Source organism: Herpailurus yagouaroundi, unplaced genomic scaffold, assembly GCF_014898765.1.
Source record: "Herpailurus yagouaroundi ecotype Mexico unplaced genomic scaffold, PumYag 222, whole genome shotgun sequence".
NCBI classification, from domain to species: Eukaryota; Metazoa; Chordata; class Mammalia; order Carnivora; family Felidae; genus Herpailurus; species Herpailurus yagouaroundi.
Genome location: NW_024412453.1, coordinates 1 through 23,844, shown reverse-complemented (window position 1 = coordinate 23,844; position 23,844 = coordinate 1). Strand labels below are relative to the sequence as shown.

General features: G+C 47.2%; 1 protein-coding gene across 1 annotated transcript in view; it reads right to left on the bottom strand.

The window, feature by feature from the left end:
* The window catches only part of ARHGAP17 (Rho GTPase activating protein 17), a gene marked incomplete at its 5' end in the record, with an annotated part of 51,239 nt that extends 29,588 nt beyond the window's left edge, over positions 1–21,651 (bottom strand). Inside the window, 9 exons of the mRNA XM_040459620.1 lie at positions 23–134; positions 1,721–1,848; positions 5,710–5,791; positions 5,965–6,033; positions 10,189–10,300; positions 13,693–13,769; positions 14,028–14,139; positions 16,013–16,086; positions 21,532–21,651. Coding sequence (XP_040315554.1) covers positions 23–134; positions 1,721–1,848; positions 5,710–5,791; positions 5,965–6,033; positions 10,189–10,300; positions 13,693–13,769; positions 14,028–14,139; positions 16,013–16,086; positions 21,532–21,651 — 886 coding nt within the window. The remainder of the gene's footprint in view (positions 1–22; positions 135–1,720; positions 1,849–5,709; positions 5,792–5,964; positions 6,034–10,188; positions 10,301–13,692; positions 13,770–14,027; positions 14,140–16,012; positions 16,087–21,531) is intronic.
* Positions 21,652–23,844: the final 2,193 nt, after the last annotated feature.

Below are 23,844 nucleotides of genomic sequence, written 5' to 3'. Positions count from 1 at the left end.
AGGGGGACTCCTTGCGGCTCACCTGCTACAGCGTGGGGGTCTGAGTAGAACTCATCCAGATGAGAAGTGGAGCAGTCTAAAGCAGCTTTCAGTTTCTTTAACTTGGAGGCCCCAGCTCCAATTCGGAAAAGGCCCTGAAGACAACAAAAAGCCATCAGTGTCAAGTTCAAGTTGGGGGCGGCAGTACAAATCCAATGGAAGAGCCTTCTGCCCCGGCCCTGCAGACCCCTCTCCGAGGGCGGGAACGCTGCCTGCCTTGTAGGGTTGCCAGGAAGGGTGACGAGGACAAGCGCAGGCAGAGAGTAGCGCATTCCCGATCAGCGAGCACTCGTGCCCTGCCCCGCTGCTAAAATACCTGTCTCTATTAGAAATCTAAATGCGCTATTTTATACTTCCACAAGGCTGATTGCTACAGATTTTCTAAATTTAGGATTCTTTTGTATTTTTTTTTAATGGACATCTCATGAGAAATTGTTAGACTAGGCCCCTTAGTCACTTTCACTGCTCTAAAAGTTACTTGGAGAAAAACACGTGAAGGTCGCCCAAGAAAGGCAGGACTGTGAAGACACTGGTCCAGGAGTTATGAGATTCGGGTTTTAAGCAAAATAAATCTAGGCAGGGTTCCTCAGTCTCAGCAGTACTGACATTTCAGGAGCGGTAATTCCTCATCATGGTCCTGTCCTGTGCGTTGCAGGCTGCTTATTAGCAGCAGCCCTGGTCTCTGCCCACTAGAGGCCAGGAGCAACCCCTCTCCAAGATCGTGACAATCAAAAATGTGTCCAGACTTCGCCAAATCGCTCCCAAAAGGGGAAAAAATTTAGCCCCGGCTGAGAAGCTCTGATCTCGGCTACTAGAAGTTGGGGTCATGTCAGTGGGGGATGGGGCAGTGCCTGGAAGCAAACACAAGAGGGCTTCTAGAGTGTTCCTTGATCTGGATGCTGATCACACAGGTAGGCTCAGTTTGTTAACATTTATCAATGCATCACTTATGATACATACATTTTTCTATCTACATTATACTTCAATACGGTTTTTTTTTTTTTTTTTCTAACGTTTATTTATTTTTGAGACAGGGAGAGACAGCATGAATGGGGGAGGGTCAGAGAGAGAGGGAGACACAGAATCTGAAACAGGCTCCAGGCTCTGAGCTGTCAGCACAGAGCCTGACGTGGGGCTTGAACTCACGGACCGCGAGATCATGACCTGAGCTGAAGTCGGATGCTTAACCGACTGAGCCACCAGGTGCCCCTCAATACGGTTCTTAAAAGGAAAAAAAAAAAAAAAAGACTCGGCATTTGATTTTCATCCCCCCACCATGAGCTCACTGTGTGCCGAATTCCTTATCTACACAGGGAGTAAGTAACAAGACCTGCTCGGCTCCTGGGTTTTTCTACCATACCCATGAAATAAACCTCCACCAAAACTGCACAGTACCACACGAGGGTAAGATTCTCGCTACGAACAAAGTTCACGGAAGCTCTGGTCCATTTAATGCATCATGAAAGTCAATGCCACAAATCACAGCCAGAGTCTAACGTGAAACAATCAAGGGGACAAAAGGAAGTCAGAGTGTACTGCAGGCGGGAAGGGTAAGTATTGTTTTCCTATGAATTTGGTTTTATTCACAGTGTCTAATGTGCAGGGTCTCAAAATGTGGGAAAACCACCAACGGGTCTACACAGTACAGACGGCGGCAAGCAGGCCCGCTTGGCGCCCTTACCTCCTCCTTCATGCCTGTCTCCAGAAGCAGCATGACACAGGCCTCGATGGGCAATGCGATCTCACGCCCGCTCCGCTTCAGGTGCTCTTGCAAAGGAGTCCCAAAGGCTGGCTTTTCCGCCCACTTATCTAGAGCAGCAAAGCATCCAGTGAGACACCCAACAACCTCACGGCATCAATGGGGAGTCTTTTTCCTCCCCCAAATTACCAAAGGGGATCTTTTTTTTTAAGTGGACTGGTGGTTGAGGCTTTGGGAAAAGGGGAAACATCTGTTCTGTTTGCTTTTGCTGTTTACCATTTACTAGAGCAAAAATAGGCACGGGGCTGGGAGGTTACTTGCGGAGCAGAAGCCCCGAACACCCTCTGTGGCACCCCGTGAGAGCGGCCCAGCTGAAGTCACGAGGGTGCTCCTGCATGGGACTGGTGGGCTGCCTGGCCCTACACCGAGGATGCGTCTAGGCACCCTGATTTCACTGGAAGGAAACTGATTCCAGCCATGCAAAGCAGCACTGGCCTTCCATCTAGGGGACTCCCTCAGTGCAAGAGGAAATAACTTCTTAAGATTTTAAACACAAGCCAAGCATCATCACACAAGACCGGAAGATGGCCGATGGGAACTCGTAGCAAATGCAACGTCTCCGTGACATGCAGTGCTTCTGAATGCCGGAGCCCCAGACAGGTCCCAAACATTCTGCGTAGGGAACAACGCAGGATCCGCAGCCCCAAAGCAGCTGAGGCTGAAGCCTGTGCCAGCAGTAAAGCGATCATTTATATTATTTTGGGGTCACATACTCTGCTCCACTCCATAAGAGATTTGAGGCAGCTTAGCAGAAATACATACAATAAAGCAGCAAAACAGAAACAAGAGTTTAGCGAATGGATGTGTCCCATTGGGATGAGAAGCACTCGGTTGGGTCTGGCCCGCCTGCGGGTCCTGTGCATATCTACCGCTGCCCAAGAAGCACACGGACGCAGAAGAGGGGAAACCGGCCCAAGAAAAATGCTCAGCTGAGGAACACTTAGTTCCTTTCAGTGACGGGAAAGGTTCCCGTCCTCCTCTGCACCACCAATGGACAATTATCCTTCAGCCGCTCTGCTGTTCGAACCACGAGTTCAAAGCAGGCACGATCACCCTGGTGTGTCCGCTTAGACTCCACTACATGAAAGAGCAGGGACAGGCCCCATCGTGTGATCTGCACATAGCGGGAGGAAGAAGAATGGAATCCCCAGGTCCCTGGGCCTGAGAGCTTGTGCAAGGCTAGAATCGATGGGAAGAGCGAGTGGGGTCCCGGTTGAAGAGAGGTGAGGGCTAGAGAGGCAGGCGCCCTCCTCATCTCTGGCCCTGGCCCCGGCCCCAGCCCCAGCCATGGTCAGCATAATTCCTAGCAGCAAGAGCATCCAGGGGCCTGGCCCTTCTCCGTGACAGCCCTCTCAGAGGCCAGACCTTCCCCCGCATACTTTGTCCCTTTCATCTAAAACGAGGATTCTCAATCAGGCAGAAAACGGCCACATGACCCCTCCCCTGGGAGATACATCAGAGTGCCCCAGGGGAGTTCTGCAAATGGCATCTGCCATCACGGCCACCCCACATGCCTGACTCCGTGGCGGCAAGGGCTGGGTGTTCTCCAAACACCTGCTGGAACTTTCTAGTAAACACTCTACGGTGTGCCCTGCCCCCCCACCGCGGTGTAATGTTGGCAGAAGGTGGACGTGAGAACCAGTGACCTAGACGACTCCTGAGCCAAACCGCCCTGAGGATGCCGGCCTCTCACACAACAGACCAGTCAAGTGCTGGCTGCCACAGCGGCACCCACAGTTCACAACACCCCCCCCCCCAAATAAATATAAGACACACATGTAAACGTACAACACTCATTCACAAGACAACGCATGTTTGCTAAGTCACGGCCAAAAAATGATATAGATGAGGGTCACAAATGTAGTTGTCCACAGGGGCCAGGGACATACCAGCCCTGCGCCTGGCGCCCGACCCATGCTGCCATGTAGGAAAACAGATCCAGGGTTGCCAGACTCCCACAACTTCCAGGAGAAGCCAGAAACCAGATTGCTACATGAAGGTGTCTGGTGTTTCAATGATGGCAACATTTTTTTTTTAATGAGATGTGGCTGTTTGCGACTTCTGGCATAGACCACAGATGCTAGAGTGACTCAGGAGACAAGGTGTGTGCTGTTGGCTTCAGAGAAGGCTTCTCAAAGGAGGGGGGCTTAGATGAATGAAACAGACCAAGGAAGACCAGCGGAGAAAGGTCTAGGGACCTTGAGTCTCAGAAGTGATATCTGATTCCACAGTTCACGCGTGAAGTGACACAGGCCCGGGGGGACGGCACGAGAGGAGGAGAAGGCCTAGCAGAAGGCAGAAAGGGCAGACCCCGGCAACAGGTGGCTCCAAGTTCAAGCCCGGATGGTTTGGAGGAAGGCGGCACTCGGGAGAGCCGGACGACGAAGGGACAGCTGGCGTGAGGGGCAGAATCGGCTTGCTTTCTGGGATGTGTGGAGTTTCAGGGCACAGCAGGCCCTCAGAGGGAACCAGCACTGAGGAGGCCGTGAGGCCAAAGACGCTGGTGAGATGGGAACTGTCACCAGGAAGGGGCTCTGGGGACAAGGAGGGCAGGAGGGGTAAGGGCACAGCCCTAACAATGAACTTTCCTGTTCCCTGTCACTGGCTGACCTACTTCTCTAGGGAAAACAGCCTTGGGAAAAAAAGAGGTTGTTTTGGGTTTTTTTTTTTTAAAGTCCTGCTCACAAAACCCAATCTTCCCTTTTGCTGTGCTTGTTCGTCAGCTCCAAACCAGATTTTAATTCATTCAAAGGCTAAGATGATGACGGTTACCATCTTGTCCTACACGGGGCCAGGCACACGGTAGGTATCCCATAAAAACCCACTCCTGGAGCTCGGAACTTGCCCGGCAAGAGTCTGCCCCTTGCAAGGCTGGATGTACGCCAGCAGCTTCATTCCCTCGCACGGGGACTTGACCTCGTCATCCACAAACGAGGAAACCGGATCACGAAGGAAAGCAAGAGCAGCTTGCCCTAGGAAGAGCTCATCAGATGCATGCACTCGAGCTGGGTGAAGATCTGCCTATGCAGATCGGGGCCTCCTCAAATTTAGAGAAGTGGCGTTGTTGAGGGTGCCGGTGTGCGTGCACACCCACACACGCTCGCTCTCTTTCGCGATCACAGAGTCACTGCGCTCAGCACCTGGCTTGAGACCAAAGGTTCTGCAAGGGGGAACCTAGGCTCCAAATGCGGGGTCTACACAACCAAACAGTACAATAGGTCCAAAGAAGACAGACTAACTTCTGCCTCAACCAGGTTTTCGGATCTCTGCTGGCAGATGCTCTGATGGCAAATGAGAAAATGAGAATCAAAAGCTCTAATGTTGGGCTAAAACTAAACATCAGAAGGAAGTTCAGTCCACTCATGACTTGTGGGTAAAGTCTGCTGAAAGCTTGAGTATGGGGGGCAGAACGTGAGTGCTGAGAACAAGAGCCTTGTATGCAGGCAAGGAAGAGGGGGAAGGAAGTTGTCTATGGCCTCATGGTTCATTCCCACCAACTGAGTGCCTGATGAGGGGCTATCACGTACTGACTTCTAAAAATCCCTTTCTCAAAGTCCAATATTTTCCCCAGAATGTATGCTCTTGGAGTCGCAGGGTCAGAGTTAAACCCAAGGGAACAAATAACTGACCCGGAAAAGGAGAAGACACGAAAACACACACAGGTACTCCCCCAAAGGGTCCAGCAACTGAACATGTCAGAATTGCACATGTCCCATTAGTATGTTAATTTGGGTTTGGAAGAAATTAGAGAATGCGGCGAGGAAAGATGAGATTATGCTGGGAAACAGTACTCTCCGAGGAGAAAGGCGTTATCCAAAGGAAATGCATGCAAAGGAGTCAGGGTGAAGAAGAACAGAGCGCAAGTGGCAGAGGCAAAAAGGAGGCATCAGCCAGCACGCAGGTTACATTACCTTGATGGGCTCGCATTTCGGGAAGGGCCTTTTCTAAGACTGCTAATGCTTTTCTATGGTAATCTGCTTGGGCTTCTAATAACTGAGAACAGACCCACATTCAAAAACAAAAGCAACGTTAGCATCGGATGGACACACACACAATGGCTGAGCAAAACCAAAAATGAAATCTTTTGCAAAACAAAACAAAACAAAAAAACTAAAATGGCTCCATTTTTACAATGTTTTCATACTTTGTCAAGGCCAGGTGCTCACCGTAATGAAGAATTTGCCATACTCCCCTTCTTTGGCCATAAAGTTGTACATGTCCGCTGCAAGCTGGTCCTGGTGAGTGGAAGAGAAGAGAGGTCACTGAAGAAAATGGCATCTGAGAATCAATATCCATGAGCTCTTAGAGCAAAACGTCATGGAAAGAGCCACAGATTAAACGTCCATCAATTGCCTGGTATAACCATACGTTGGGACAACAGCAACAACAAAAAAGGAAGCTTATTAGGGGAATGATGTGGGAAGATCTCCAAGATACACGGTTAATATTCCTTATTAAGAAGTGAAGTATATACAGCCACCTGGGTGGCTCAATCTGTTAAGTGTCCAACTCTTAATTCCAGCTCAGGTCATGATCTCACAGTTGGTAAAATTGAGCCCCACGTCGGGCTCTGCGCTGACAGTATGGAGCCTGGTTGGGATCCTTTCTCTCTGTCCTCTCTCTCTGCCTCTCCCCATGCTGGCTGGTTCTCTCTCTCAAAATAAATAAATAAGCATTAAAAAAAAAAAAAAAAAGAAAAAGAAAAAAAAGAAGTGAAGTATAGGGGTGCCTGGGTCGTTCAGTCGGTTTAGCATCCAGACTCTTGATTTTGGCTCAGGTCCTGATCTCATGGTTCATGGGATTGAGCCTTGCATTGGGCTCTGTGCTGACAGTGCAGAGCCTGCTTGGGATTCTCTCTCTCTCTCTGTCTCCCTCTGCCCCTGCCCCACTCTCTCTCTCAAAATAAATAAACATTAAAAAAAAAAAAAACAAGTATAGAGCATTAGTTATGCTATGTTACCACCTGTGTAAAAATAGAAGAGAAAAAAATGTTATATTTTTGCTGCCACATTAGCATAAAAATATCTCCGGAAGAAAAAACAAGAAATTGGCAATCGAGGTTACCTTTTGGGAGCAGAGGAAATTCGGTAGAAGCAGGACAAGGGTGGAAGAAAGACTTACTGTATATTGCTTTATGCTTTTGATACTTGAACTAATGTAGATGAATTGCTTATAAAAATTAAATAATTTGCTTAAAAGTGATAGATTAGGCAACTGTGTGTGTGTATGTATATATATGTTTCCTATATTATATTTGAATTAGATTGTATTTGAATTACATATGTATATATTTATAAAATGTACCGCCTTCTGTTTTTAGCATCAAGGTGCACAAATTAACATGAAGGCCCTTCTCATTTATGAAAATACTTAGAAATGCTAGTTGGGAATAACAAACATTCTTTTAGAATAACTGGGAAAGCAGTGGAGTAAATTCATGGAGACCCACCACACATCTCCAAAAAAGAAAGGGAGAGAAAGAAAAGAGAAAGAGGGCAGGGCAGAGGAGAAAGAAGACAAAGGAAGAGAGAAGGCCTTTCACTCATAAGTGGAATTTAAGAAACAAAACAGATGAACATAGGAGAAAGAAAAAGAGAGGGAGGTAAACAATAAAAGCGACTTTTTTTAAAGTAAGCTCCACACCCGACATGGGGCTTGAACTCACGACACCAAGATCAAGGGTCACATGCTCTGCCAACTGAGCCAACCAGGGGCCTCAGAGACTCTTAACGACAGAGAAAAAACTGAGCGTTGCTGGTGGGAGGTGGGCAGGGGTTAGACTAAATGAGTGATGGGCATTATGGAGGGTACTTGTTGGCATGAGCACTGGGTGTTGTATGTAAGTGATGAACCACTAAATTCTACTCCTGAAACCAATATTACACTGTATGTTAACTAACTAGAATTTAAATAAAAACTTGAAGCATTAAATTTTTTTTTAAAGGAAAAGGCCTGACAAGTGGAAGCTGGGGATGACCTGGGTGGGTCTATGCCACTCTTGACGGCCAAGGTGTTGGAGTCTGGCAGTCACGTGGAGTCAGAGGACAGAAAATGAAGCCGTGGGTCCGGCAAGGTGAGGAACTGTAACTGACAAGTATGCTCACATCACACACAAAGATCCCCGAGAAACTATATCCTCAGCGGAAGGGTGGATCAGAAAATATTTGCTCAGTAGCGTATGGAAAGAATAGAGTATATGTGTTTTGCATTGGGAAAGTAAAAATATTTTCCTGGATTTTACAAATACAGCCTGATTTCATGAAGGTCTGAAGTCTATGTTTATAATACGTGTGGTTCAGGAATCCTCAAACTGAGAAAGTTAAAGTTAGTTAAAAATGGCCTTGAACTGGTAATACTCTGTAGGGAAAATCACTCCCAATCCTTAAGAGTCCCACAGATAAAGTCTCTCTTAAAATGAACTCACAATACAAAATTACAAAACACAGGAAGAAACAATCCACCATGAAGTAAACTCCCACCACTCTCACTGAGGAAACAGAATTACCAAAGATTGTTACAGTAAGTATACATAAAATGGTTAAAGACATTAAAAAAAAAAAAAACAGGCACTAGAGAACAATATCATAGTATCAAAAAAGGCCGACCTGAAGAAATTTGAATGGAAAAATGCAGTAAATGAAATTCCAAACTCAATGTTTATTAATTATACAGCAGATGAGACTTAGCTAAAGAGAAAATCAGTGAAACAGAACTTAGATGTTGGGAAATTACCCAGAAGTTAGCATACAGAGACAGAAGATATTTTCACAAGTTTTCACCATCTGAATTGAGAAGCTCTGGGGTGGAAGTCAAGAGAAGACACATCAGCCCATAATGCACCAGTCCAGACTCCCAAGACCTCTGTAGCTCTTCTGAACAGGAATAAGCCACTATGAGACCATTTTATCAGAAGCATTTATCTGAAGGTCATCTTTTCAAATGCAAAGGCTATGGCATGACTTTGTGAGTTCAGTTTTAAACAACTCATTTTACTGCAGTTAATTGATCCTAAAATTAATTACCTTGAAGAATTAATTATAGCATGACTTATACAAACTAAAATATAACAGCCCCAACACTATCTAATAGAATAGAGACCATTTTTGGAAAAATGCTGAATAGTAAGAGGAAGAAAAGCTTAGGTCAATGACCCTAAGACTCACCAAAGACCTGTTTCTTTAACACCTCAAATAACATTTAGAATAAAGATCTATCTTCACAGATAGATGTACAGAGAATGAGATCACTTAACCATCTAATCTGTAATTTATTTAATGACATAAAAAATAGTATTTCTCCCAAATTACAAACCAATTGTCCCAGCAACATTTAAAAAATAATTTTTCCCTTCTCTACGGATATATGATGACCTCTTTACTGTATATTCCATTGTTTAAAGTAATAGCATTGAGGGGCGCCCAGATGGCTCAGTCGGTTGAGCATCTGTCCGACTTTGGCTCAGGTCACGATCTTGAAGTTCACAAGTGCCAGCCCCGTGTCAGGCTCTGTGCTGACAGCTCAGAACCTAGAGCCTGATTTGGATTCTGTGTCTTCCTCTCTCTCTGCCCTCCCCTACTCTCATTCTGTCTCTCTCTCTCTCTCAAAAATAAATAAACAAAAAAAAATTTTTTAAATAAAGTAATAGCATTGATTCTAGAAAAACTATGCTATTCCACAGATCTATTTTTGTGCCTATTGTGCATTTTTGTTAAAGATTTGTTTAAGTAATCTCTACACCCAACATGGGGCTTGAACTCACAACCCTGAGATCAAGAGTTGCACACTCCACCAACTGAACCAGCCAGGCACCCCTATGTACGTTGTTGTAACAGTTGTAACTTTATACGGTTTGCTATGGTTTTCTCTTTTTCCCCATCTATTCCTTATTTTAAATAAGCTCAGACATTTCTGTCATTTAAAAAATTTAAAAAAAAATTTTTTTTAATGTTTGTTTATTTTTGAGAGAGAGAGAGAGAGAGAGAGAGAGAGAGACAGAGACAGAGACAGAGAGCAAGCAGGCAGGGGCAGAGAAAGAGGGAGACACAGAATCGGAAGCAGGCTCCAGGCTCTGAGCTATTAGCACAGTGCCCAACGTGGGGCTTGAACCCATGCACCGCGAGATCATGACCTGAGCCGAAGTCGGACCCTTAATGACTGAACCACCCAGGCGCCCCCTACTTAAAATTTTTTTAAAGGCTATGTTATTCTTAGTATAAAGTAATACAGTCTTGGAAAATAAAGAAAGAAGGCAGAAGAAACTAGAACGCATTTTTCATATCACTCAGAGTATTTGTGCCAAACACTAAATAATCTGCAACATTTGGCCTTTCACCCATCATTTGTAAAAAGCAGACCGATGCAAGCGCGTATGTATCAGGGAAGTCTTGTACCTTGCACTGCTCCACTTTATTTCCAGCTTCATCCATCTCTTCCTTTAGGGTATCTATTTTTGATGGAAGCCCCTGGAAGTTGGTTCCTGAAGATTTGTGAGCTTGGTTCCACCTGTAAAACATGGGGGCGATCAGCATCTGAGAGCTGGCTGCACACACTCAACCTTGCGGAATCAAGGTCCTGAGGGAAACAGACTCTTTCCCCAAAGCCGATTCTACCTGGGATCGGTATGAGTACCTAGGATGCCAGCTCCTCTTGAGTTTATCCTCTAGGAATGGAAGCAAGCAAAAAGAGACATTATATCCCCACTGTGATGGGACTCTTGCAGTGCTGGGAGCAGCTGTCTGCTCTGAGTATAATCCTGTCTCATACACGCCCCACTGCTGGAAACCATGCCATGAAACACTCCTGTGCTTCCTGCTTTGATCTGGAATGTTCCTGTGCCCCTGGGAGTCAGTCCTGCTCCTGGACCCCTGGGACCCTTCCTGCTGCCATCCTCATCTGTGATTACCTCCAGCAAGTAAAGACCGAGCTTTGGTCATGCAGCTAACAATCCATAGCTAGGAAAACACATGTAGAACTAAAAACATCTGTAGTTCTAATATTAATATTAGTATTAAATAGTAATTAATATTGATTATTAATTATTAATATTAATTAATTAGTAATATTAATATTCTAAAGATGAAGTTTACAGAAAGTCTAAAGCATAATGTGGAAAATTTACATCAAGTCAAAAGGACTGAGAAAAAAAAAGGAAATAATTATACCACAGCAAGAGTAGGGGAGTGCATGGGTGGGGAGGGGTAATAATCTAGTATATGTGCTGCCGAAGCGAGCACATGGGAGGGGTAATAATCTAAAACAATTTCTAGGGGCGCCTGGGTGGCTCAGTCGGTTAAGCGTCCGACTTCGGCTCAGGTCACAATCTCGTGGTATGTGAGTTCGAGCCCCGCGTTGGGCTCTGTGCTGACCGCTCAGAGCCTGGAGCCTGTTTCAGATTCTGTGCCTCCCTCTCTCTCTGACCCTCCCCCGTTCATGCTCTGTCTCTCTCTGTCTCAAAAATAAATAAACGTTAAAAAAAAAATTATAAAATAATTTCTATTTGGTTTTCAGGTGTGCTTTGACCTTCTGTTTGAATATGAATTATGTCTGCTATTGTGGAAGCAATTTAAATGTAAACATGGATATTACAGAGATGCAGCATGAAAACCCGTGCGAGCAACTGCTCAAGCTTCTCAGCTGCTGCACTGCCCCAAAAACAGTAGGCTCTACCTTCTTCCCAGTTCCTGATGAGGCTCTCCTCCAAAGCCGGCCTTTGGCAAGTCTGCCTAAGCAAGACTGGCGATGCCATGGAGTGGCCAGAGCACGGACCTGGGAGGCTGACAAGCTCAGGTTTGAAGCCTGGCTCTCCCACACTAGCTGCGTGACCTTGGGCAATGACTTAACCTCTCTGTGCCTCAGTAATCTCATCTGTAAAGCTAAGGTAACAAACACTTTGCAGAACCGTCATAAGGAATCGAGAACAAATCGATATGCATGTGCATGTGTGTGCATATGATATCTGCCCCATTAGGGATTCCTCCTTAGGAATTAGGTAGTAATTAGTCATTGGATACTGTCATTTTCCCTCAGGGAAAAGCCACAGGAATAAGTAAAGGTGAAATATTCAACTGTGTGTTTCTCTGATACCTGCTTTGATTGTTTAAAAGTGAACAAGATCCTGAACGCAGATCAAGAACCAGTGTTGAAATCCCCTCCGGGATACCTGTATTATAGACGTAAAATTCCTGGGGCACAAGCACCTGTAATGTCGCTCAACCAGCTCCGGGGAGGGAGCATTCACGGCCTTGTTTAACGAACCATTAGAACGTTCTTCCTTATCCTGAGCAAAAGTCTACCTCAGGGTGGCCCCACTCCTGGTCCTGGCTCGGGGATTCTCCTTACAGACGTACGCATGACAAAGCGTGAAGCAAGCCATGTAGAGAATCTGTGCAGGTTCCTCTCTCATCTAGAAAAGGAGTCTCTTCCCGAGAGAACAGAACCCCTGTTCCCTCTCCAGTCCTCACTGAGGGGGCCTCTGAATTTAGTCCCCAGCACAGAGTCGGGCACACAGGATGCACCCGATTGAGATCTGTCGAAAACATGAATGAGCGAATGAACAGGAACTGGTGGAGGAATCAGAGGAGGTGACACGTCATGTCCGTCGCTCCATACCTGGCACGCGGCAAGTGTCCGGTAAGTGGTGGCAATTATTTTTACCATGTGTTAATTCTTAGACGCACCCTCTATCATCTCAGTATGTTCTACATCACCACATGTCTTAACGAGTGACCCGTACATTTAATGGAGTGGTGTTTCTTCAGCCCTCCCCCAAGGAGATATCTAGTCAGTGGTGCACGGATAGTCACCGGCATCTCAGGAACGAGGAAATGCTGCATGTTGCATTGCTACAGATGTTCTAAATCTGTTAAAAAAAAAAGCATCTGACAGGTAGAAGCTTAGTAAATGACAGTTATATCTCCATCCATTTGCCAGAGAGACTGCACAGGACTGCAGTGAGAATTAAGTTACAAAATAAACAAGTCACGGAGATGAAACGTACAGCAAAGGGAATATAATCAATAATATTGTAAGGACACTGCATGGTGACAGATGGTGACCACACTTATCGTGATGAGCACTGAGTAACGTACAGAATTGTCGAATCAATGCTGTGCACCTAAAATTAATACATCATGTGTCAGTTACACTGCAGTAATTTAAAAAAATTAAAAGAAGAAAAAGTGAGAGCTAACAAAACAGGGGTCGATCAACAAAGCCACCTTTTTTTTTTTTTTATTTAAATAAAGTTTTATTGGAACATGGTCAGGCTTTCATTTACTTATGGTCCGGGGTTGTTTTTACACTACAATAGCAGAGTTGAAAAGTTGCAAAAGGGACCATCTGGGTTGCAAAGCTGAAAATATTTACTATCCGGCCCTTTACGGAATGTTTGCCAACTCCTGTGGTAAAGCATGAGAAAGGTCGGGGCAGGCGGCAGCTGCCTCCATAGATATTCCCTATTCTCATCCACGGAGAAAGCCGCATAAGTCACGGATACACATGCCCTCAAGGACAGAGCTGGGCTGGAGTCCTGCCACAAAGCACTACAGACCGTCATCTGGCAGCAGGCCACAAGTCGGCAGCCCTCTGGGATGGTTACTTACTTTTACGGGGAGTTTTCTCCCTTTGGGCACAGCCTTCGATCATGAAAGTATCATAACCACACAGGGTTTGGACATGGCAGGACCCTCAGGAACTGCTAAGATCACAGATCTATTTATTCCTATGCTCCACTATCCTAGAACAGGATGTTCTAACATCATTCCCACTGCCACACTTGGGAGAATGGGCCCTCGAGGCAGGTATAAGTGGGTGCGACTTGGTCTGTGGGTCAAGTGCGTGAATCTGGAAACCTGCATGCTGTCCACTGAGTGGTCTTCCTCTCGTCCGTACCTTACCTGGCTCTGACCGAATCCCAGTCTAACACCAATTTAGCGAGCTGCTTCCTCTGTTTTTGGATGTTGGGAATCTCCAACTAGAAAGAAGAACATACCACAGACCGAATGCGATAAGCTTTGGGGTTTTTACCTTAACATCTGAAAAGGCAGTATTTATTTACATTTTTCCCCCTGAGGCATAGGATTTTGTACCCTCAACTGACTCCCCTCATTTCCAAAAGGAAGCATATGTCAAAGTCACCGATTGTCGTGAAACTTGCAGACCCAAGCGAACCATTCACCACGCAGCCCACACCGGTCTTGGCTCTTCTATGCGGCCTGGCAGAAGCACTCACCTCTGCGATGCTGCAGAGAGGATCCACAATCTCTCCCTCAACAAAGGCCTCGTGCTGAGAAAGTTCTAGAGCCAGCTGGTTCTCAGCATTGCCACACGTCTCCAGAATCTTCCTTTAAAAACACAAGATACCCCCACAACAAGCATCCGCTCGTTAAACCAGGTGCCCGATCACCATAGTCGGCCAACTCTCTACACGATGGGGACACCTTAGGGTGCTACATGGTAGAACCTCAAAAACGTGGTAAGTCTGGGGCATCGCCTAAAATGCAAGCCCACGGGTTTGTGCTCTAACATGAAAAAGGCACTCTCAGATACACTTTGTGAGTACATGTGTGGGATGTGTGTGAACAGTGAGGTGATGAGTCTAGGATTAGCTTCAGGGGAAGACCAAATGTTCTCCAAATAACCCTGGAATTCTTTAGAACCTTATGTAAAGTTCGTTATGTGCTGTTTTATGTCTGTCAGTGAGGCCAGCCGACGCAGGGTTTGCTCCGGAGTTAATGCAAGTGCTGGTTTTCTACTGGGGATGGTGAGCTAAGCTCAAGAGACATGTTGCATGAAAACCATGTTTGCTTTTGTTTTCCTGGGAGCACGCAGTTGACGTCACACCGAGGACGCGTGCGGATGAAACGGCTGCTCTGACACTGTCCTTCCCTCTCTCCTCCTACCCTTCTCCTTCTCGCCCTGCCCCTCAAGATCCCCATGGGGTCCTTTTAAAATGACCAACGTGTGTGGCGCTGGCATGAGGTGGCCATGGTGCTGTCATTAAGAACACGATCTCCGATACCACGCTGCCTGGGTTTGAATACGGGCTTTGCTATTCACCAGCTGTGGGGTCTTGGGCAACTGACTCACCCTCTCTGTTTGTCAATTTCTTCAATGGGAGGTAGAATGTAGGTTGTCTTGAAGACTGAACGAGTGAGTACATGGAAAACACGTAGAGCAGTGCTAGTGCAGAGCAAGGACTCCCTCCATCAGCCGGGAGGACCAGGAGTGCCAGCATGCACACACCAGCCACCCTCTTCCCAGGACCATCACTCCCAAATATGGGAGCATGGACAGGACGGAGGAAGGGTGAAGAGTGGGGGGAAACTATCATCCTGGAAAGGACAAAGTTACGGGGTGCCTGGCTGGCTCAGTCAGTTAAGCATCTGACTCTTGGTTTTGGCTCAGGTCATGACTGCACGGTTCCTGAGTTCGAGCCCTGTCGGGCTCTACACTGATAGTGTGGAACACACTTGGGATTTTCTCACTCTCTCTCTCTGCCCCTCCCCCCCTCAAAATAAATAAATAAACTGCAAAATAAAAAAGAACACAGGTAGCGTTGTAGGGCATGGAGTATAACAGGCCCCTGGAAAGGGGGCTGTGGAGTCCAAAGCCCAGGGCAGCTGGGAAGCACAGTGAGCGGTATAGCAGAGACAGCAGATTGGCTCAAAGGCCCCCATCCTCATGTAGAAGCAGGTGGAAGGAAGGGTTAACCTTCCCTCTTATAGTAAAAACAACTTCATGATTAGATTTTTAAAAATTATTTATAGAACACATGCCTACTGCAAAAAAAAAAAAAATCCAAATAATTCAGAAAACACAAGATTTTGAGACAACCACCATTGATATTACGGTGGCCACCCTCAAAGGAGGTGGCTCTTAAGGACTGGACGGGACTGCTCAGGGAAGGGACACGTTCTTTATACCGAGGCTCAGGGGAATAAAGAATGACCCTATCAATCACTTTCGCTAGTGGCCCTTTCAATCATCGGAAGCCAGCGTTGCTCCTGCTAAAGGGAAGACTGCCTGCCATCCCGGGGGCCCAGACCCCACTTCTTCCCGTGGAGACTGCGCCATTCTCCTCCTGGAGCATGAGCCACACCGTCACGCTCACGGCCCCTCTGTCACGCAGATGCCTGCCGTGCACAGCACCCGCCCACCCGCTCCCGCTGACGCGCAGGTTAGCGGGCTCGCTCTCTGAAAGCAGCCCACTCTTACCCCAGCAGGGAGTCTTCCAGCTGAGTCGATGCTTCTTGCATGTTCTGAGCAAGAGCGGTCAGAGGGAGTTTTTTCTGGAAGGCAGAAGACAATATGTTGTTTTCATTATTACTGATACCCGTTCTCAATGACCAGCCGCAGATCACCATTCGGTGATTTGTCCTCCAGGCACACTGCACAGGTAAGAGGTAGACTGTCTGGGTTCAGGATCCAGTCTCAAACATGTGCGCTGTGTGACTTAACCTCTATGTCCACGTCCTCACACCTGGATGATACCGAGGCATGATAACAGCAAGGGTGTCCTAGGGCTGTCTGCCCATCTAAGGAGATCTTCAACGTCAAGTACCTAGCATGTGCTACGTACTTAGTAGGTGTTGGCTGCTAGTATTATTGTTGGGGTAGCTGTTAACTGTTCTTATTAACTAATCAAGTACATACTGTGTCTGAAGCCCTGGGAACATAAGACACACATCTTACTCTCTGATTATCATAACACATAAATGCAAGAAAATGCTCAATTTCAAGAACTTTTGCTAGAATATTCATTCTTAAACAGGCTCTTAACCTAGCTGTAATCATAAGGGCCCAGCTCTAGTTAATATCTAAAAACGTCTGGCTAAATATCTGAAAAAATTTTTTTTTCTTAATGTTTTTATTTTTATTTTTGAGACAGAGAGAGATGGAGCATGAGCAGGGAAGGGGCAGAGAGAGAGGGAGACAGAGAATCGGAAGCAGGATCCAGGCTCTGAGCCGTCAGCACAGAGCCCGATGTGGGGCTCGAACTCACAGACTGTGAGATCATGACCTGAGCCGAAGTCGGATGCTCAACCGACTGAGCCACCCAGGTGCCCCTGAAAATTTTTTAAGGTATTTAATCACAAAGCAATTTTCCTATCAGAGATTTGTTTTGCAGCTGGAAATGACCATAAGGATCATCTGATTTATGTTCTAATTGTACAATCAAGGGACCTGAAGCCCAGGGTGGTCAGGTGGGCTGGCTGGGCACCCCAGTGAGGGGCAGCAGAGCCAGACCTTTGTGTCATGGGCCTGAGCCCCAGTTCAGTTTCTTTCCACCACTGCTTGATGGCTCATCTCATAAGGGTAGAAAGGGCCTGTCAAGTACGAGTGGGTTGGTTATAGCACATAACGTGCAAACAAAAACATGCATTCAGGGCGCCTGGTGGCTCAGTCGGTTAAACGTCCAACTTTGGCTCAAGTCACGATCCTGTGGCTCATGAGTTCGATCCCTGTATCGGTCTCTCTGCTGTCCGCACAGGGCCTGCTTTGGATCCTTTGTTCCCCCTCCATCTCTGCACCTCCCTTCCCCTTCTCAAAAATGAATAAACATTTTTTCAAAATGCATCCAATGTGGCAATGCTCCCCATGATTTTGCCTCCCCAGTAGAAAGGGCTGTTATGTCAAAGACACAGGGTCCACCTTGCTGTGGCATTGTTGTGCCTTGACCTCTAGCATATCACCTGCCTTTCCCGCTTTAAAGGGCTCCATGTGATACACTTACACCGTATTTGCTTGTATTGTAGAGAATATCTCTTGAAAGCTATACAAGAAGCTACTAATGCTGGTCACTCTGGAGAGGGCAGCAGGGTGCCTGGGGACAGGGTGGTGAGAGATCTCACTTTATGTTCTTCTGTATCTTCTGGATTTTGACCATGTAAATATGCAGCCTACTTAAAACAGTATATTGAAATTTAAAAATAAACAACAACTGGGGCACCTGGGTGGCTCAGTCGTTTAAGTGTCCGACTTCAGCTCAGGTCATGTTCTCACAGTTCATGAGTTTGAGCCCCGCGTCGGGCTCTGTGCTGATAGCTCGGAGCCTGGAGCCTGCTTCAGATTCTGTGTCTCCCTCTCTCTCTGCCCCTCCCCGACTCATGCTCTTGCTCTCTCTCTCAATCTCAAAAAGAAACTTTAAAATAAAAAATAAAAATAAATAACAATTCTATTTACCCACCTCTCATCCTCCCAAGTTATTTTCACATAAGTAAATATCAGGCATCCCCTGCCCCACAAGGGGACATTGCCAGCTTCTGCACTTTCAGATCAGGAAGATAGGAGAAAACGGGCAATGTGCCTTGTCATAATGAGGATAATTCATACATGTTAGTCATGCTGCCTTTATAAGGGAAATTAAATCTAGGATAAGTGCAATAATCTGGAGAAATACACTTTGTGCAACTCTGGAGCTCGGAACCAAAATCATAAAGAGCAGAGTCTACTTTGACAAAATCATTCAAGTTCCCGGCTATAAATAGCCTTGTGGTTTCCATGCCCTGACCCCAAGCCACAACAGTCCTGCATCTTGATGTACATAAATAAGGACATCCCGCTTATTTAACCCCATGCTCTTCGATGAGGATGCTATCCACCAACAACATACTCCTCCACAAACACGGCTAAGCACTTCCTAGGCATGAACAGCTTTTTTTTTTTTTTTTAATCACCAGGGATTCATTTAAAAAGATCTAAAGCCATAATTTACGAAATGCATGCCCACTGCCCAAAAGGCAGCCGCTCCAGATCCTACACGATTCTTGCCTCCTCACATGCGTGGGGGGTCTCTCGTGGGACCTTTGGGAGGCCCCTCCTGTGTATTCTAGAGTTCTAGAGACTGCTGTCATTTCTTCCACAATATTGACTGCCGTGGTCACCCATCTTCTATCGTTTCCATGGTGTCTACTCTCTCCCACATGCACAGTGTAGACAGCCTCAGAGGCCTGTCTTTGGCACTTTTTGTTCGAGGTTGGAAAAGGAAGCCCAAGGCATCAGGCTTTAGAAATGACCTTTGCAAGTACGATAGTTAAATGTAGTAAAATAATTATCAAGTGAAAAAAAAAAAAAAAGAAATGACCTTTGCATCCTGCTGCCTAGAATATGCCGGTCACTTGCCACTCACTGCCCTCGTTTATGGCTGGGCTACCACCTCCTCTGGGAAGCCTCCCCTGACTACGTCTCTCCTCCTGTGATGCCTATTCTCAGTCCTCCTGTAATACCCTGTGCACACTTTGTTCGGCATGTCATTTTAGGATCATGCATCTGTGTGTATCTCCCCCTGCCAGGCCGTGAGCACCTTTAAGGCGGAGGCCACATCTTGTTCATTTTATTATCTCCAGCACTTGTACACAGTAGGTGTTTGATAAACACCTGCTTAAAAGGCAGTCAAAGGAATGGACAGGACACAACAATGTGAAGGACAGAGACGTATGGCAGGCGGAAGTGGGAGACAATGGGACTGGATAAGGGGAAAGGAAACAGGATGGGATTATGAAAGGTTCCTCGTGCTAATGAAGAGCTCAGACTTTCAATCCTGGCAATGGGAGCCAGCCAGCGCCCCTCAAAAGAGGCACCACTGGTGTTAGGGGCCACTTCCGGTGTGGAACTATGCCCCTAGGCACTGCAGAATGTTCAGCATCTCGGTCCCCACCCTCTACATGCCGGGAGTGTCCCCCGGTCCCTATGGCAACACAAAATGTCTCTATGTATTTCCAAGTATCCCCAGGAGTATAATCCTGGCCCCTGTTGAGAACCGCTAAGCTACGATGTTTTCTCGGCAGGAGGATGTCCGTATCAATCCGTATTTCAGAAAAACAATTCTGGTGATCAGGCTGGAGCCAGGCTGGACGAGAAGGAAATCAAAGGCAGGAAACAAAGCTCAGGAGGTGACTGCACCATCCAGGTTTTGCGATCATCGCCTTTGTGAAAGGGCTCAGGTTTTGCTTTCAGGCAAAGGTGGCAGAGATGAGGCGGGGGTGAGGAATTCCAAAGACAGTCACAGAGAATCACAGGCCTTGCTAATCAAGCAGCCATGGGAGGGTGAGGATACAATAAAAGGGAACATAAGGTAAGCCGACAGTTTCCAGCTTGCACAACAGGGTGGGTGGAACTCAAGAGTCCACGCAATGAAGAACTGGTGACGCGTGCCAAAACAGACATCTAGGGAAGGAAGTGTTTTGCTTGGTTGAAATGCTTGAGACGTCCCTGGCATCAACACACCAGTCAGAAGCCACGAGGACAGAAGAGGTGGCCCAAGGAATGTGACGGGAGCAACGAGGAGGAGGACAGAGCCTTAGGAAACAATGCGGAAAGGGGAGGCAGAACAGAAGCCACAGCGAGAGAACAAGAAGGAGCCGTGGGGACAGGACCGGTGGCTTGGGTCCGGTTCTGCCGGACAGGACGTGCAGCAAGCATTCCTGGAGTCGTAGGTGTGGGCAAACGTCCGCCCTCTGATACCTGTTACTGCAGCAAACCAAGTATTGCACGAGAGAGGAATATCCTGGCGTTGGGACGTCCTTCTCAGATGTGTGTAGGAAATCTGAGAGAAGGGTGACACAGGTCACCCGCATACCGGTTCTTCCTCTTGCGACATCGGGTGTCCCACAACACACCACGGCAAATCATAGCTTCCCTGTATGCCACTGCAGCTACCACCGTAATGCTGTATGGGCTTCCGAGGGCTAGCATGTGCTCGTAAGCTAGGAACCTGTAAACCCAAGGATGGAGCTGCCTGGCGACGGAGAGTGGCTGTGCTCTGCTGGTGGCACAAGAGGACCCGGATGCTTCAGACAAATGTATCCTGGAGCAGATGTTCGGTGGTTCTCCTCGAGGCCATCCCTCTCCCTCTTAGGACAGTGTCCTGACTTCTCCTTCGGGTCCACCCCAGTCTAAATAAAGCCTGTGAGCTACAGAGGCAGCTCCACAGCCCACGCTCTAAGGGCAGGCCCTGATTAGCTTAAGCCAACCAGCACATCCCGCCTCCTCCCAACCTCACCCCTACCCAAGGTAGCCAGGGTGGAATGGGAATGTTCAGGAATGGGGAATATGACTCAATACAGACCAATGCAATGGAAGGCCATTTCTACCTGCCAAGGACTTGGAAAAAGAAGTTCTCTCACTCCCTTAAAGAAACCCGCTGGAAAGCGTGCTTTCTACTTCTGTTGGACATGCACAAGGAAGCAGGTAGCCAGTGGAAGCTGCTGGTAGCCAACCCCCAGCCGTGGGAGGTGCCCATTTAGGGGCAAAGCAGACACTGAGGAAGGCAGAGGGGGCAGAAGGAAAAAGAGTGACATTCTGCTTACACCACTGACCTGCTAGCCCAGGCCTCTCCTCAAGTCCATCCCAGCTTCTGCACTTTTCAGTTAGAAGACCAATAAATTGCATCATTTTCTAAGTCCATTTAAGACAGGCTTTCAGCTTTTTGCCATCAAAGCATTCCTAACAGACAACTCTATTCTCTTATCAATGACAAATGGCTTATCGAGTCTTTAAAAGCACCTGGGGAAAATGCAGTGTGAGCAGTGCCTTCAGCACAGCCACGTCTGAAGCACAAAAAAACGTTCTGGTCTGGCAGGTGTCGGGAGAGTAAATGGCAGTACGAGGTACAAATCTGCAGGCAAATGTGCTGACGCTGCTTGGGAAAAACCAAGCGAGCGAAGGGTGAAGAGCCTCACGGAGACACAAGAAAGACCCAACAGCCGTGGCCCCATGTCACATCCGATACTCACGTATCTCTTCTCCACGTCGGGGCCGTGGCCCTGGAAGCATGCTGCCAGGCGCTTGTGGGAGTGGTGGCATATTGACCGAACCGTGTCCAGGCGCCGCTCGATCTGACAAATGAGACAAACGAGCCATCAGCAAGGCTTCAGAACACATCTCTTCCTACGTGGCATTGGCATGTAGGTAGAAGCAGCACGCGGGGGTCTAACTTTTTAGCTCTTGGTGTAGATGCCCATGGTCTCCATTCCCCTAGAGCAGGGTTTCTTTCTACTGACATTGGAGGCCAGATAATTCTGGGTGTGTGTGCTGGAGGGCGAGGGGGGCTGCTCTGTGCATATGGTATGTTTAGCCTCATCTCTCTGGCCTCTACCCACTAGATGCCAGGTGCACCCCATTCCGAGTTGTGACAACCAGAAGTGTCTCCACACACTGATGAATATCCTCCCAGTGGGCGAAACGGCCCCTGGTTCAGAACCGCCGACCTCTCCTACACCGAGGGGTTTAGATCTCCTAAAGGCTAAGTGTGTGTGCAGGGAGGGGGCGCGGTCACGGCCACAACTCCTCTCAGGAAGGGTGACGGCAGTCGGGCTATGCGCTCCCTGCAAAGGCCCGGCGCCAGCCTGCAGAACCGCAGATGAACACCTCAGGCCCAGACCCACAGCCAAGTGGAAAAACCACGGGACTGTCAGAAGCCATCCCCTGTGGACAGTGGCAGAGCCTTCCACACACGGGACATCAGACAGAAGAGTCCAAATCAAGGCTCCACAGTTTCCATTCAAAGTCGGTTGTTTTCAAAATTATTCTTTATTGGGGTTAGGGTGGGTTTTTGTCTTTGTTTGTGCTTTGGTTTTAACTAAACCCCTAAAGCACAATGGACTGCAAGAAACACTGACTTAGGGACCCACGCATCAAGATTTAGTTTCCCAAAATATTATTGCTGGGATATGGCTGTTTATGGCAAAGAGAGCTGCTTTTCACAGGAAGGAATGCCAAAAATGTGTATTCTGATGACTCATTAAGAATGAGTGCAGGCCCTCAGGGATGCTTTCTATTTTAAAGAAAAATCAACAAATTCAAAGCAGAATGCATTTTTACCCCACAACATTTTACCCAATGACATGGTTCTATGCTTCTCTCCTGAAGGTCCGCACCGCGCTCCCCCCCACCCCCCCGCCCCCGCCCCACAGCTTTTCTTCAGAGCCAAGGCCTGACTACCAGGGCCCTGATCGAGCAGGCACATTTATGTAAGGAGCAGAGGCCACATCACTGACCCTTCATCTTATAATGACCACATTGTAACACACTGGAAAACTAATATGCACTTCTTTACTGACCACAAAAAACAGGCAAAATCAAACAAAAACAAAACCCCACAAAACTCCATTTGGCTTTGATTCTAATTTCCACTAGAAAATTACAAAGTCCACTGGGGGACAGGACCTTGGTCTGTTCTGTGCACGGATTTATCCCAGGTACCCGAAACACTGTCTGGAACACGAATGCAAGGTGTTCATTTAATATTTGCTGAAAGGTCAAGTACATGTATTAAGTCCCTGTGCAAGGTATCAGAAAAACAACAGTAAATAAGCTGTAGTTCTCATCCTCCTGGGATTCACAGCCTCCCAGGGAAACTCCACACAAGCACAAGAAACTTATGAGCAAAAAATAAGAGGCAAAATAGAGCCATTTGAACTGCTCTCACAGATCAAACAGGGAGCACACAGACTAAGTGAAGGGAAATCTCACACCAGAAACAAAAAATAAAATTTCTATGGCCGGGGATCCATCCCTAGTGTTCTCCCGTTTAACCTGTTAATTCCTGCTAATGATCTGATGGAGTGGATACTGCCATTATCCTCATTTGAGAGAAGTGGAAACTGAGGCACAGGAAGTTAAGTAATCCCCTGAGGCCACAGAGCCAGTCAGGGAAAGACCTGGGTAGGCAGGCACCAGCCTCCACACTTTCAAACAGGACTCTCTTCTTTACAGTCAAAGAAGGGGGAAACACCTGTGGCCATGATGGCAGATGGGGGTGGGGTGGGGGTGGGGCGGGGGGGTAAGCATCTGCATGATGAAACAAGGCGTTCCTTGAAAGTGGCAAACTCTTGAGGCCCCCGTGGATGTTCTAAGAAAGGGACAGGAGCAGACAGTTGCCACCTGCCTCCTGTGGGAATTCTGCAGTCCTCAAACTGCCTGCAAGGCCTGGGGCTTCAAGGGTTCAAGGAGGTTGTGCATATTTATTACTAATGTGGGATGTGGGAGAGAGAACACTGCTGTGAAACCTAGTCTAGTTAAAGGTTATCGAGCCCAAGCAACATTTC